This window comes from Larus michahellis, chromosome 19 (genome assembly GCF_964199755.1).
Source record: "Larus michahellis chromosome 19, bLarMic1.1, whole genome shotgun sequence".
In the NCBI taxonomy this organism is placed as follows: domain Eukaryota; kingdom Metazoa; phylum Chordata; class Aves; order Charadriiformes; family Laridae; genus Larus; species Larus michahellis.
The window spans coordinates 4,994,434-5,008,502 of record NC_133914.1 but is presented as its reverse complement, the minus strand read 5'-3'; the positions used below and the strand labels follow the sequence as shown (position 1 = coordinate 5,008,502).

The following is a 14,069-nucleotide window of genomic DNA, read 5'->3' as shown; positions in this document are numbered from 1 at the left end:
CCACCCCCCCAGTGCTCCTGCCAGCCCCTCGCCTTCCCTTTCCCACAGGTGACATGGGGGCTCTGTCCCACGGAGGGACGGGGGTTCCCCCACGCAGACCCAAAATTCGCGGGGGCTGGGGGGAGGCAAAGGCTGGAGCAGAGGAAGGAAGGCTCGTTACTGCTGGGTTTTAATTAACAGGGGGATTTGGGGCGTGGAGCTTTGTGATGGGCTTGGTCACCTGGAGAGACCTGAACCGCTGACACCCATGGGGCCTCGGTGGTGCAGCCACAGGCTCTCGTGGGGATGGCCCTGGCCGCGGGTGAGGATGAGGTGGGTGATGGGGGAGCATCTGGGGGCTGGATGTGATGTGGGGAAGGTCGTCCCGGTTGTGGGGCCGAATCAGCCGAGAAACCTGGTTCTTTAGCCACAAAAAATTGTGCCTTTGGGTCCCTGAGCTCCCTCCGTGCCTCAGTTTCCCCATTCATATAGAGGGAAGTGGCTGCAGCTCTAGGAAGCAAACTGGGACAGAGGAAGGGTGCTGCTGGGATAACTGGGAAAGGCTCATGGTGATACCGGCCCAGCCTGGCTCTGGGACACTGGCACGTGTCCCTTGTCCCCTCACATTTCCCTGGCTGTATGGGGGCACTGAAGCCATCAGTGTCCCCCTGGTTTTAAACTGGAGCCAAACCAGTTTGGGGAATGGAGTCCCCACTAACCTCTCTGCCTCCACAACGCTCCCCTGGTCCTTGCCCCCCTCCCATGTCCCCGTCCCCCCCCCCCCCCCCGCCCCGTGCTGGGGAGCAGCAGTGTTGTCCCCGAGTCCCTTCTCCATCCCTCGGTCCTTGTGCTCCAGCGTCCTTTCCTTCATCCCTGCACCCCGTGTCCCCCTGTCCCTCCTCCCCCGTGTCCCTCCATCCCTGCCTCTCTCCATCCCACCCTCCCTCGCCGGCTCCGGCCCCGGCGGCCCGGGGATGCCGGCGCCGGGGTGGGGGGGGCCGGGACAGTGCGGGGATGCCGGGGCCGGGCGGAGGGGGGACCGGGGCGGTGTTGGGCTCCGCAGCCGCGGCTCGCTGCTGCCGTCTCCAGGGCAGAGGAGGAAGAGCCCGGCTCGCCGCCGGGCCCGCCGACAAGGACCGGGACCTCCTCCGGTGCCACCCGCCGGGAAGGACCAGGACCTCCTCCGGTGTCCCCCCCGGGAAGGACCGGGACCTCCTCCGGTGTCTCCCCCGGAAGGACCGGGACCTCCTCCGGTGCCCCCTGGCAACGACCGGGACCTTCTCCGGTGCCACCCGCCGGGAAGGACCGGGACCTTCTTGGGTGTCCCCCCCGGGAAGGACCGGGACCTCCTCCGGTGCCCCCTGGCAACGACTGGGACCTTCTCCGGTGCTACCCGCCGGGAAGGACCGGGACCTCCTTCGGTGTCCCCCCCGGGAAGGACCGGGACCTCCTCCGGTGTCTCCCCGGGAAGGACCGGGACCTCCTTCGGTGTCCCCCCTGGGAAGGACCGGGACCTTTTCCGATACCCCCCAGGGAAGGACCTGGACCTCCTCTGGTCTTGGCCAACGGGGTCCACCACTGGCCACAGCACCTCCGGGACTGAGCGGTCACAGAGCCAGCAGCAGGACGGTCCTTTCCCACCACGTTGGTCCATCCCACCTCCCTGGCAGGCTCGGGGGTGCCGCGGGGGGCGGAGGGGGGAGGTTCAGCTCCCAGCAGGGAGGCTGAGGAGCTTGGCCAGACCCTGCTCATGCCAGGGACCCCTGGTGCTGGGGGCTGGAGGATGGAGGATGCTGAGCGCCTTTCCCAGTGTGGGGAAGGTGCTGGGACCCCCATCACTTTCTCCATGCAGATCTTCTCGGTGCCGGGCACCATCCTGTTTGACGAGTCTGTCCCAGCCCGTTTTGGTGACCTGAGTCTGGGTGACCCTGTACTCGCTCTTCACCTGCATCATGCTGGACGGCTGGTTGGACATCTATGAGACCTTCCAGTGAGCACACAGTGGGGTGTGAGCCCACCATGGGGCGGGGGCTCGGGGACGGCTGGGGCTGAGCCTCCTCTGGGAGCAATATGGGGTGCACGGGGGGCTCCTTCCCTGTGGATGCTGAGAGGATCCTCTGGGGCTTGGTGCTGGGGTGGTGGCCACCACCAACTGTCAGCCAGACGGTCCCTGTCCCCAACAAGGTTCTTCAGGGCAGACCCTGAAGAGGATGGCAGCCATTTACTTCATCATCTTCATCACGAGCGAGGCCTTCATCTGTGCCAACCTGCTGGTGGCCATGGTGACATCCAGCCTGTGGGAATCCCCGTTCACCCATGCCAAGGAGGAGCAGAGGGAGCAGGAGCCCAACCGGGAGGAGAGCCAGGGCCAGGCACCCAGGGCAGGCTGGCACTGCCGGCCTCCGAAATGGGGCAAGGGTGGACAAGGAAGCATCCGTCAAACCCACCCTGAAAGGTTCGGTGGTTCCCTGTAGGCATGGCCTCGGTGGAGAAGGGCTGCGTCGTTCTTCCTCCGCAGCCAAAAGCCAGGAGAATTTTGATAAAATGGGTGTTTCTTACAAAACCCCATGGATGGGAGGAGGCTGGAAGTGGAGGTTTTCCAGCAGTTCGAAGCTGGTTGTAGCAGAGATCTGCACTTTGCACCCACCAGCAGCATTTAAAGGCCGGGATTTCCATCTCCATAGGACTCTGAGCTTGGCTTGTTTGATGACAAGGGTTAGTCCTTTTGTCCCTGCGTTAACCCTTTCAGCCAAACGGTGGGGTGGCCAACACGAACCCTCAGCTCAGCCCGAAGGTGATGGGGGATGGAGCCTTCATGGACATCTCCCAGGACCCGTTCACCGGCAGCGAGCCGGGCAAGCTGAGCGAGGAGACCTCGCGTGAAGTCCATCGCCTCCTGGAAAGCAGCAAGGAGAACATCAGGGAGTACAAATAGATCCGTGAGGAGCTCGATGTGTAAGACCTACTGCAGACCTTCCTCTTTGCTGGCTTGGTCGTAGGGTGGGTGGGGTGGGATCAGCCCATTTATCCCTTGCCAAGGCAAAACCTCTCCAGAGAGAGCGGTGTCTTTGGGTTGGGGGGTGGAAACTGGTGGACCTCCACCCGGAGGTATTGCTGAGTGACATATCAGCCTATGGCTTCTGGCATGGGAGAGGACTTTGCTGGTGGAAGGACGTGGCTGGAAAGCCTGGAGAAGGCTTGTTGAGCAGGTCTTAGGTACTGGAGGAGGAAGGATGCTCCTAACTCCTCCCTTGGCTGTTCCTCCAGCATAGGGGAGGAGGTGAGGGCCATTGGGTTCAACGTGGCGCAGGAAACACGAGCTGATTCAGCAGAAGATCTTCAACACCACCTTCTTGGACAGCCCATACCCCAGTGAGGTCACATTAATGATGTCTGGGGACATCGCCTCCAGTTTGTCCAACCTGCAGGAGGTAGGGGAACAACCTGCCAGCACCAGCCCCAAAAGCCCAAGCTCTCCCCACAACCTGATGTCCCTGTCCCAAGGGTCACCCAGCCGAAGCCAGCCCAAGGCAGCCAAGCGACACGGATTTATCCGCCCCGCCGGGCACGGCGTTGTCTTTGTGCACTGAAATGGAGACAGCCGTTGCCTTCTCCCCCGCAGGGGAGAAGATGAAGGTCTGGGTGGGTTGAGCTGCCAAGTTCAGCCGTGCTCCTGGCAGAGGGACACGGTGCCCAGCCGCCCGGTGGCTTTACTGCTGCCAGGCTTTGTGTTCTGCCTCAAAGCCCTTGCCCGGTGGGAGGCATGCGTCTGTCCTGGATCGGAGGCTCCTGGCCAAATTTTTGTGTGTCATCCCCCAAGCTGAGTTGGAGTCCGGGGGTCTGGTGTCCATCCTGACCCACAGCTGAGGCGACAGTGCTGGGGCGTGTGTCTGTCCATCTGTCTGTCTTCCAGGAGGCTTCTTTGCAAGAAAATCCATCTCTGCAGCTGAACGTCCCCATCCCAGGCATGGACGTGAAGCTGCCTGATGCTGGAGGAGAGAACGATGGAGGAGAGAACGATGGGGAGGAGAACGATGGGGAGGAGAACGATGGAGAGGACAACGATGGAGGAGAGAACGATGGGGAGGAGAACGATGGAGGGGAGAACGATGGAGAGGAGAATGATGGAGGGGAACCAGGTGATGGAGAGGAACCAAACAATGGAGAGGAACCAGACAATAGAGAGGAACCAGGTGATGGAGAGGAACCAACCACTGTGGCTCGGTGGCCCCAGCAGGATTAAACAGTGTCTCAGCTGAGTGACTGCGGTGGCCTTTTACTGGTCCCAGTGAGTCTCGCAGTTGCCCTCACCCATTGCCTCAGTGCTTCCCGCCACTGCTGCACCCTGAAACACCCCGTGGGCCAAACGGGGGGCCCGGCACACCCTCCTTCCTCCCCCCCCACCCCTTTGCCAGGCAGACCTGGAGCCCTCCAAGGACACGTGATAGGTGGCCGGTGGCTGGGACTGGGGGGCTAGTGGGTGGAGGGTTGGGTGAACTGGTGTGAGTGAGCCGGGGGCCAAATCTGCTCACGCTGAGCCCCTCGGAGGTCCCTGCCCCCCCCCCCCACCAAACAGCACCGAGCCCTGCCCGCGGTGGGGGTGTGCTGCCAGGCAGCCTCTGGCTGGAGGACCCCAAAATATCGTGTCTCCCAAAATAGATGCAACCACCCCCCCCGGAGAAGCTGGGGATGGGAATGGCGGCGGGGGGCGGTGGGGATGGGGGGGTCACAGTGCTGAGCCTGGAACCCACCAGATTGGGGGGAGGGGGGTGGTGCTTTTCAATAAGTAATTAATTAATTAAAAAATCAATCCCAGCCCCAGTGACGCCCCCATCCCAGCCCCCCAACAGGCCACGCCCGCTTGATTTGCATACAGGCCCCCGCCTCCCCCCCGCCTCTGCGCGGCCCCTTTAAGGCCCCCCCCACCCCCGGCGCGGCGCCGCCGGCTGCCGCGGGAAGGGCGGGGCGGCGGCCAATCAGCGGGCGGCATTTTCCGCGGGAAATCCGAATTTCGCGGGACGGCGTTTGGCGCTTAAAAAAAAAAAAAAAAAAAAAAAAAAAAAGAAGACAGAGAAGAGAGAGAAAAAAAAAAAAAAAAAAAGAAGAAAAAATAAGGCGCGATCGGGGCCGGGCACGATCGGGCAGGAGCGGAGCCGGGTGGGGGGGGGCACCGGGCCCAACCTGCCCCGGCCCCATCCGGCCCCAGTTTTGGGGCTAAAAACGCTTTTTCCGCCCGGTTTTGGTGGCGCCGCCGCGTTGCTTCTCTGCAGGTTTTTCCGGGGGGTGTGTGTTTTGGGTTTTTTTGGTGTGTGTTTTTTTTTTTTTTTTTGGAAACCGGCGGGTGTCAGCGCCCGGCGGACGACACCCCCCCCCCCCCCCCCCCATCCCCCCCAAAAAAATGCCGCCGCTGAGATTGTGACCTGGCTGGTGTGCTTCTGTCCCCCTCCCCAGGGCCGGGCTTCTCGGAAAGGACTTTGCAATGCTGCGGCTTCCCAGGGGAGTGTCCCCCGCCCCGGGGAGGGGGGGCACCGCCCTCCCGCCCCCCCCTCCCCACCACCACCCGAAGAAGGTCATGTCGGTGATGGGCTCTGTGGAGCGGGGGGCTTCCAGCCTGGGCAGCCCCCCGTTATCCACCGGCTCCTTCACCCAGGTCTACACGCCGGCGGCTGTCAGCGTCCCCGCTGCCCTGGGGGGGTGTCTTTATGCCACCCCCCAGGGTCCCCAGCTCAGGACCCTCCGCTCGGCCTCGGCGGGACGGCTGCAGGTAAGGTGTCTGCACCCCATCCCCTCCCCGGGCTTCGCCGCCGTGGGACGCGGGGCTGGGGGCTCCGTGGGGACTGGGGAGCAGGGGGGTGGGTGACCCCAGGATGCAGAGCCCCCCTCCCCTTCCAAATTTTGCGGCCGATATGGGGGGGGGGGTCCGTACCCCCCCTCGGAGGTCTCTTTGGGGTGGGGGAGGGTAAGGTTTGAAATCAGAAGTCGCAGTGAAATGGCTCGTACGTTTCTCAACTTCCCTTCGCCCCTGTGGGCCTGCAAAGCTCCCGGCTTCCGCTTTTCAGCCTTTTTCGGCCTTTTTTACCCCCCACCCCCCCCACCCCCCTCTCCAGCTTGCAAACAGCCTGGGTCGTGCCTCCAAACCCGGCCGTGGCGCTGGGGCCCTTTGCAAAACCTCTTTTTGTATTAAGGGAACGGGTTTCATCATGTGGGTGGGGGGCACCGGCCCTTGCTCTGGGGCTGTGACCCCCCGGGGGTGACCCGTCACCCGGGGAGGTGGGGGGACACGGGGTTCAGCGCCGTTGCCCGAGCTTGGTTCCTGCCTGCGGTTACAGCCGGGCTTGCAATGCCTTTTTTGGGGGGTGTGTGTGTGGGGGGGAATTTGAAGCAATCCCCATCCTCCATGGGACACCCCAAGGCTTTGAAGCAGGGACCCTGATGCTGGCACAGGGAGGGGGTTGGTGGCCCTGCCTGTGTCCCTGTCACTGAGCCAGGGGACAGGGCTGTGCTTGCAAAGCCTGGCACCTGCCGTCCCTAAATAGGGAAACTGAGGCCCAGGTCCGGTGTTGGCCCCGTGCCCGGCATCGGGGTGCAGGGGTGGCTCGGCCCGGCCCGGTTCTCATCCTGGGCCCCCCGCCGAGCCCCCGGCCGGTCGTTCCCGCTGGCAGCTGGCATTTAATTCCTGCCTGCCCCAACCCGGGCACGCATCCAACCTTCACTGGGAGCCTCTGTTCTCCTCGGGTCCTGGGAGGCATCCCAGACCCCGCTAACTTCGATTTAGTTTTTTCAAGGCTTGATTTATTTATTTATCCCCCCCCCCCTTTCCCCCATCCCTGATGCTCGGTGGCAGCTGGGGACATCGCGGTGGCTGGGGGAGAGGGGGTGTCTTTGCTCCCCTGTCCGTGCGTCCCCCCCCACCCCGAGGCTGGCTGGGGCCGTTGCAAGCCCCATCCCGGGGGGCTCCGGGGCCACCTGTCTTTTCCCTGCTCTCTTTGTCTCCGAAACGCGTGAGATGATGAATCCTGCACTGCCGGGGGCTGTTGTGGAGGGAGAGACCCGTGCTGCCACCCCCCCACCCCCCCCAAAAACACCTCACAAACTCACAGTCCTGTTTCTCTGCATCGCTGCGGGGCTGGTTTGGGGCTAGTGGCCTCTTTGGCATCACCACCATCATCATCATCACCCACACAAGGCCCCAGCCAGGGAGGTGTTCAGGGTGCTCCTGCCCACAGCTGTTTCCTGATTGGGATCTTGGGGGGCTCGTGTGGCACTTGGGGACACGGAGTGACACTTGGGGACAAGAGGGTTTGGGCTGGTGGCCTCTTTGACATTACCATCATCATCACCCATGCCAGGAGATGCTCAGGGTGCTCCCACCCACGACTGTCCCCTGAACGGGGTCCGGGTGGGCTCATGGGACGCTTGGGGACATGGAAGTGCTCCTGCATCCCCCTTGGTGGCTGGCAAGCGGCGTTCCCCTCTGTCCCCATCCCATTCCCTGATGCCGTGATCCCACTCCCGGTGCTGGAGATCCCATTTCCAATCCCGGTGCGACGACACTCGCAGCCCCAGCAGCTGGGCGCCCCCCCACCCCCCCACCCCTGCCCCCCAGTTTATGGGCACAACCTTTGTGTGCAGATCCGGGGCAATCAGATAATGAGCGTTTCCTCCCAATTCCTGGCCAGGGCAATTGCGGCCGCTCCCACTTGCTGGATTTGTGCTGTATAAATGCTCCAGGGTCACCTGGTGCAGCTGGAGGGAGCCCATCACCCCGCGTCCGGCTGCGGGAAAGCGGGATGCCTTGTCTCTCATGGTCGAAAACCATCTTGGATTTCCTTTAGTCTCTGATTTGAGGGTTCTGGAGCAGGAAAATGCATTTCCCCCCATGAACGTGTGTATTTCGGAGGGGTTTTATCCAGTGCCAATCCCACCCTGAGTATTTGCCCAGCTCCTGGCTCTATGGGGTCCCTACAGGGGCCATGGGGGCTCTATAGGGGCTCAGGGCTGTGAAGGATCCCCAGAGTGAGCGGAGTCCTGGCTCTCTGTGCCGGGACGTTGGTGTTCAGAGTCCGCCGCGGTTTCGGCATGAGCTGGCAGGCTGGGCTGCCCGTGCAAAGAGCACCCAGGGTGGCAGGAGGGTGGCAGCCCCTGTGGGTGCTGGGCTCTGGAGCCCTTCCCTGGCGGGAGAACCGCTCGGCAGCACCCCGGTTTCTGCTGGGGTGACCCAGGGTGATCCCGTCCCACTTTGATCCCGTCCCGCTTTGATCCCATCAAGGCTTTTTCTGCACAGGCCGGAGAGGGGATTTTTTTTGGGGGGGTTCAGGGAGTTGGGAGAAGGGGAAGGATGGGTGGGAAGGTGGTGTCACCCTCGGAGGGGTTTTACAGCCTCCAGCCCCTCTCCACCGGAGAACATCTCATGCCAGGCCTTCCCCCTCCATCCATGCTGGGATGGGGATGGAGATGCCGGCTGCATCTCGGAGCGGTACCCAGGGTGGGGGTCCAGCCTCCCCCCCACCGCAGGGAGGGCTCCCCATCCCACAGCCAGGGCTGGGCTCAGCCTCCCTCCCCGCCCCACGATGGCGCTGAAAACCCCCTGACCCCCTAAATCTGGGGGTTCTGCGTCCCCCCGCTCCATGCCCTGCCATCCCAAAGACAGGGAGGGGTGCATCTGGTGGTGGTGGGGGGGGGGCTGATCCAGGAGCCCCTTGGCACGAGCAGCATCCCTGGCGCGGTGGCACGATCCTGGGGTGCCCGGTGGCCCCCCGCCAGCTCCGGGTGCCCATTCCCGGGCACTGCGTTCCCACGCCCCGGGGAGGGCGGAGGGGCTGGCACAGGGCCGGGGGGGGGGGAAACCGGGGTGTGTAGTGGGGGTGCAGAAGGGCCGGGCAGGGCCCGGGCAAGCCCGGAGAAGGCAGCGGGTGCTGTTGAAAGGAAGCGTTGGCAGGAGGAACCCGCCGTGGCCCCCCCGGGGCTGCTCTGATGCTTGGGCTGGGTGCAGGGTGTAGCCCCTGGCGCCAGGGCTGGGCTGAGGGTGCTTGGCAGGCAGAGCTGGCAGGGGGCCCAGCCTGCCCTCCCCCCCCTCCACTTTACACCCCCCCCCACCCCCCCCAGCAGGCTCCTGCCCTCCCCCAGGTGGGGGTCGAGCCTCCTTTCCCATCCTCAGCATCATAGCGGGGTCCCCCCCCCGCCCCGCATCCTGGGAAGCAGTGGTTAGGGGCTGGCGAGCAGCGTGGGGGGGTCCTCGCAGTGCTCTTGGGGGGGGGGGGTGTCTTGGGGTTTGGTCCCTGCCCCCCCCCCCCCCCCGCCTCTCCCCAGCCCTGGCAGGGCGCTGGGAGCCCCTGGCTGTGCCCCGCTCAGCTGTTGTGTGCCTAATCCTGCCCAGCCGGGGGCGGGGGGGCAGCAGCTGGGACACAGGAGGGACCCCCTTGTCCATTGTCCCTTCCTGGTGTGCCCCTGCCCGAACCCCCCGAGCTCCCCCGCTCCCCCCCCCCCCCCCAACCCTGAACGGTCCCCCTTTGTCCCCTCCTCCACATGGGGACACCCCCTTGGTGGCCGTGGCCGTGGCCCTGGGGGGTGGGAGGTGGCTGGGGACACCAGGACCTGCCCTGGGTTGCTCCTGTGCCTCAGTTTCCCCATTGCTTGGGCAGCTGGGGTGCAGCCAACCCCCCCCCCCCCCCGACATCAGTGGTGGGGACACAGCCATGGGTGTCTGGAGAAGCAAGGGTTTGGGTGCCAGCAGGAGGAGGGGGGGGGGCGGGCCAGAGGATGCCCCCCCTCCCCTCCTTGTCCCAAATGGTGCTGGCAGATGCTTTGGGGTCTGATGTGGGGCAGGTGTTTCCCATGGGCTCGGCGTTAACCGTTGGGGTGCCGGCAGCTCGGGGGCAGATCCGGGGGCGCGGGGCCGGGGATGGAGGCGCGTTCGCTGGGGAAAACCCGCTGGGGGAAAGGGAGGGAGGCAAGAGATTCCCACAGGAGCTTGGGACCAACCTGGCTCCCTGGGGGGGCGGAAAACAGCCCCCGGCGCCTCTCCTCCCGCCGGCCCCCACGGGTGGGAACGCCGCCCAACCCTTCCCCGCAAAAGTGGGGTGCGCTCCCCTCCGGGAGCCACTGTCGGAGCCGAGCGCGGGGACCCGGGCACCATGCGGGACGTGCTGGGGGGGACCCTGTGGGACAGCCCGGCCTGGGAGCAGGTACTTGGAGTTGGGTGGAGGGAGGGGGGCTGCTTTCTACTGCTGACCGAAGTCCCCCAGCTCATATGCAGGGGGGGGTCCTGAGGGATTTGCACCTGTTGGGGGGGGGTGTTGGTTTTCGTGACACCCCCCCCCCGGGTCCTCTCTGCATCTGCTTTGCTGCACCTCCCTCCCCCCCACCCCCCCCTTCCCTTCATCTTTTCTCCCCAAGTGATGCTGGAGCGGGGCCGGGGGGAGGGAATGTCCCTTGGGGGCCATTTCAAAGGAGTCGCTTGCCCTGACGAGGGGACAGCGTATGCGGGGACATGCCCCAGGACTGTGTGCCCCCCTCCCTCCCCCTTTCCCCCCCCCCAACTTCACCTCGCCCCAGTTTCCCTCCAGCTGGGTGCACGTGTCCGGGGCACCCACGGGTCCCCGGGGAGGGCTGAGCCCCGGCCCCAGGTGCGGCGGTAGCAGCTGTGTGCCCTCGGCTGCCTCCAACCGTGGCGGGGGGGTGCATGTGTGTGGGGTGAGGCGGGGGTGAAACCCTGCACCCCAACGATCCATCTGGGAGGGTGAGGATCCGGCCTGGGAGCTGCCGCCGCGTTCCCAAGGCTCAGCCCCACGGAGCCATGCCAGGAGCTGGTGGAGGAATCCCAGTGGGTTCCCCGCGGCTGCCGTGGGATCGCTGGGATGGGCTGGGGTGCTTTGGTGGAAGCGGGCAGGAAGCCATGGTGGGGGGGTGCCGGGACCCCCCCACCTCCTCCCCACCCATCTCCATCGCCCTCTCGGCTGTGGAGCCCCTCCCAGAAGGGGGGTGGTTTGCAACTTGATGAGTCTCTTGCAAGATCCACCCCCCCCTCGCCAACCCTGGGCTGTGGCACCCCCGGGGGGGGGGTCTGGGGGGGGCTCAGGGAGGGTATCTGGCTCTTTCCCGACGTGGGGGTTTCTCTCCTGTTCCAGGCCAAGAGGAAGCTGGACCTGGAAGGCCCCGAATTTCGCACGCCCAAGGGGAAGGGCAGGACGCTGGCGCAGGTCCCCAGCCCCAGGAGTAAGTGGCGCTGGGAGAGATGTGTGGGGGGGGGGGAAGCTGGGGGGGGGGACAGACCCCGTTTCTCTCCCCTCTTAATGCTGCTGCGATGTCCCCTCTAGCACCACCCAAAGTGACCAGAGGTGGCCCCGGCTCCTCAGCCCCTCCTTGCTTCTGCTCGGCAGCTCCTTGAGCTGGTTGAACTCACTGCGCCGGCAGAAAACTCCTGGGGGGGTGAGGGGGGGGTATTTTTGGGTTATTTTCCCACCAGGTTAGGGATCGTACAGTGTTTAATGTCCCCAGCGGGTCCAGCCCTGTGTCACCACCATCCCATGGCCCAGGCTAAGGAGAAGGTGGGGAGGTCTCTTGTGTCTGGCCCCATGTCACCTCCATCATGTGTCCCACACTAGGGAAAGGATGGGGGGAGTCTCTTGTCTCCACCCCCCTGTCACCTCCATCCCATGGCCCAGGCTAAGGAGAGGATGGTGGGGGTCTCTTGTGTCCAGCACCGTGTCACCTCTGTCCCATGGCCCACCCTATGGAGAGGACAGGAAAGTCTCTTGTGTTCAGCACTGTGTCACCTCCACCACATGCCTATGCTAAGGAACATATGGGGAGGTCTCTCGTGTCACCTCCATCATGTGTCCCACACTGAGGAGAGGATGGGGAGGTCTCTCATGTCACCACCATCATGTGTCCCACACTGAGGAGAGGATGGGGAGGTCTCTCATGTCACCTCCATCATGTGTCCCACACTAAGGAGAGGATGGGGAGGTCTCTCATGTCACCTCCATCCCATGTCCCACACTAAGGAGAGGACGGGGGGGGGTCTCTTGTTTCCCCGCAGCCCCCAAGTCTCCTGGGGAGAAGACCCGCTACGACACCTCGCTGGGGTTGCTTACCAAAAAATTCATCCGTTTGCTGAACGAGTCACCCGACGGCGTGGTGGATCTCAACCGGGCGGCCGAGGTGCTGGAGGTCCAGAAACGACGCATCTACGACATCACCAACGTGCTGGAGGGCATCCAGCTCATCCGCAAGAAGTCCAAGAACCACATCCAGTGGATGTAAGTGATGCTGGGGGGGATGGACATGGGACGTGGGGACGGGGCAAGGTGGGGGGACGGGTGGCTCGGGGACGTGTAAAGTGTGCTGTCACTCAGGTGCTGTCTCCACTGGCAGGGGGACAGGGATCTTTGAGGACGCGGCGGTGACGGAGAAGCAGCAGGCGCTGCGGGGGGAGGTGGCCGAGCTGGCCAGGACGGAGAGGACGCTGGACCAGGTCCTGCAGGACTGTGCCTTGCAGTTCCACCAGCTGACCGATGACGAAGCCAACCAGAGATATCCTTGCTGGGGGAGATGGGGAGGGAGGACGGGGTGTTGGGGACAGGGGACAGGGTCTTGGGGACCCCTCTGAGCCACTTCTCCTCCAGTTGGCTTCCCCTGGGATGGGGCGGGATATTCGGAGGCTGCTGTTGGGATGGGGGGGTTGAGCCGTCCCACTCGCAGCCCCTCTTTTTCCTATACCTGGTCCCCGTCCACGCTGGCCTATGTCACCTACCAGGACCTCTGTGCCATCAGCAGCTTCCAGGAGCAGACGGTGATCGCCGTGAAGGCTCCTCCGGAGACGCAGCTGGAGGTGCCGGACTTCAGCGAGGTGCGTGCGGGGCCGGGATGGGGGTCGGTCCTGGGGTGCGGGTGCTGCTGTATCCGCGCCACCCTTGATGGCTTCATCTGGGGCATCCCAAGGGTGCAGCCCAGCATGGCCCTGGGGGGCTTTGGGCTGTCTCCGTGGGGCTGTTTGAGCCTGAGCTGGTCCTTTAGGGGTTGCGATACCCTGCCTGGACCCCACCCGGGTTGGGGGCAGTGGGGTGGGATATGGGTGCCCATCTGGGTGCCCCGCTGAGCCTTGCTCTGCGCCCCCAGGACAACCTCCAGCTCCACCTGAAGAGCACCAACGGCCCCATCGAGGTGTACCTCTGCCCGGAGGAGATCACGGAGGAGAGCCCCACCAAGGACCACGACGTCCCCCCCGCTGCCACCTCCCCACGGGACCACGCCGTACCCCCTTCCCTGCCACACAGCCCCGGGACAGCCCCTCAGCCGCCCCACACCGCCCCGCAGAGCTGGGGGGGCACGGGATCCCCCTCCTCACCATCATCTCTGCCTCTCGCTGTCCAAGGGGGGCCCAGTTCCTTGCTGGAGGTGGAAGCCGGTCTCCTGGGCTCGCCCCCACACCTCTTGCAGCAGACGGAGGACCAGCTGCCCTGCACCCCCTCCCACCTGGACTCAGGACCCTTCGTCACCTTCTCGCCCCCCCTGGAACAGGACGACTATCTCTGGGGGCTGGAGGGCGAGGGCATCAGTGACCTCTTCGAGGCGTACGACCTGGGGGACCTGCTGAAGCACTGAGCAACCCCCCTGCCCCCCACCTTGCCATTGTCCCCTCCGGTCATTTGTGTCCTGAGCGCGTGGGGTCTCTGCGGGGCGGCCGGAGAGCGTGGGGTGGGTTGGGGGGGTGCTGGTTTTTTTGCAGGTGGTGGGGGAGGGCTTGTGTTGTCCACCCTGGGTGGCTTCTCCTCGCTCTCCTGGGTTGGTTGTCACCTGAGGGCTGTGTTTGTCACCTCGCTGGGCTCCGGGAGCGCCCTGGGGTGGTGTAAACCCCTGGGAAGGATCCGGCCAGGTCCCATCCCAGCTCCCCGCCATAACCCCCCATGGCACTGGGGGTGGGTTAGGGGCACCCCTGGGTGGCAGAGAAACCCCTGCCCGGAATGGGACATGTCGGGGGGGGTGGTGGTGGCATGTTTTGGGACCACTCCCAGTTGCTCCCAGTTAGACTGGTTCTTCGGGGTCATGACAGGTCGTTTCCAGCGGTGTTTCCCGCGCCCCGCAGCTGC

At 64.5% G+C, this 14,069-nt stretch overlaps 1 protein-coding gene across 1 annotated transcript; it reads left to right on the top strand.

The window, feature by feature from the left end:
* Positions 1-4,744: 4,744 nt before the first annotated feature.
* On the top strand, positions 4,745-13,628 carry E2F2 (E2F transcription factor 2). The gene is made up of 7 exons (XM_074562875.1): positions 4,745-5,249; positions 5,431-5,743; positions 11,106-11,193; positions 12,020-12,239; positions 12,355-12,513; positions 12,715-12,829; positions 13,099-13,628. Exons 2-7 carry the CDS (start codon positions 5,459-5,461, stop codon positions 13,582-13,584), a joined length of 1,353 nt encoding a protein of 450 aa, XP_074418976.1. The 5' UTR covers positions 4,745-5,249; positions 5,431-5,458; the 3' UTR covers positions 13,585-13,628.
* The last annotated feature ends 441 nt before the right edge of the window (positions 13,629-14,069 follow it).

Coding starts and splice junctions, on each gene's coding strand:
- E2F2 (XM_074562875.1), top strand. CDS start 5,459: ATGCTGCGGCTTCCCAGGGGAGTGTCCCCCGCCCCGGGGAGGGGGGGC. Junction 12,240..12,354: donor AAGAACCACATCCAGTGGAT/GTAAGTGATGCT, acceptor CTCCACTGGCAG/GGGGACAGGGATCTTTGAGG. Junction 12,830..13,098: donor AGGTGCCGGACTTCAGCGAG/GTGCGTGCGGGG, acceptor CTGCGCCCCCAG/GACAACCTCCAGCTCCACCT.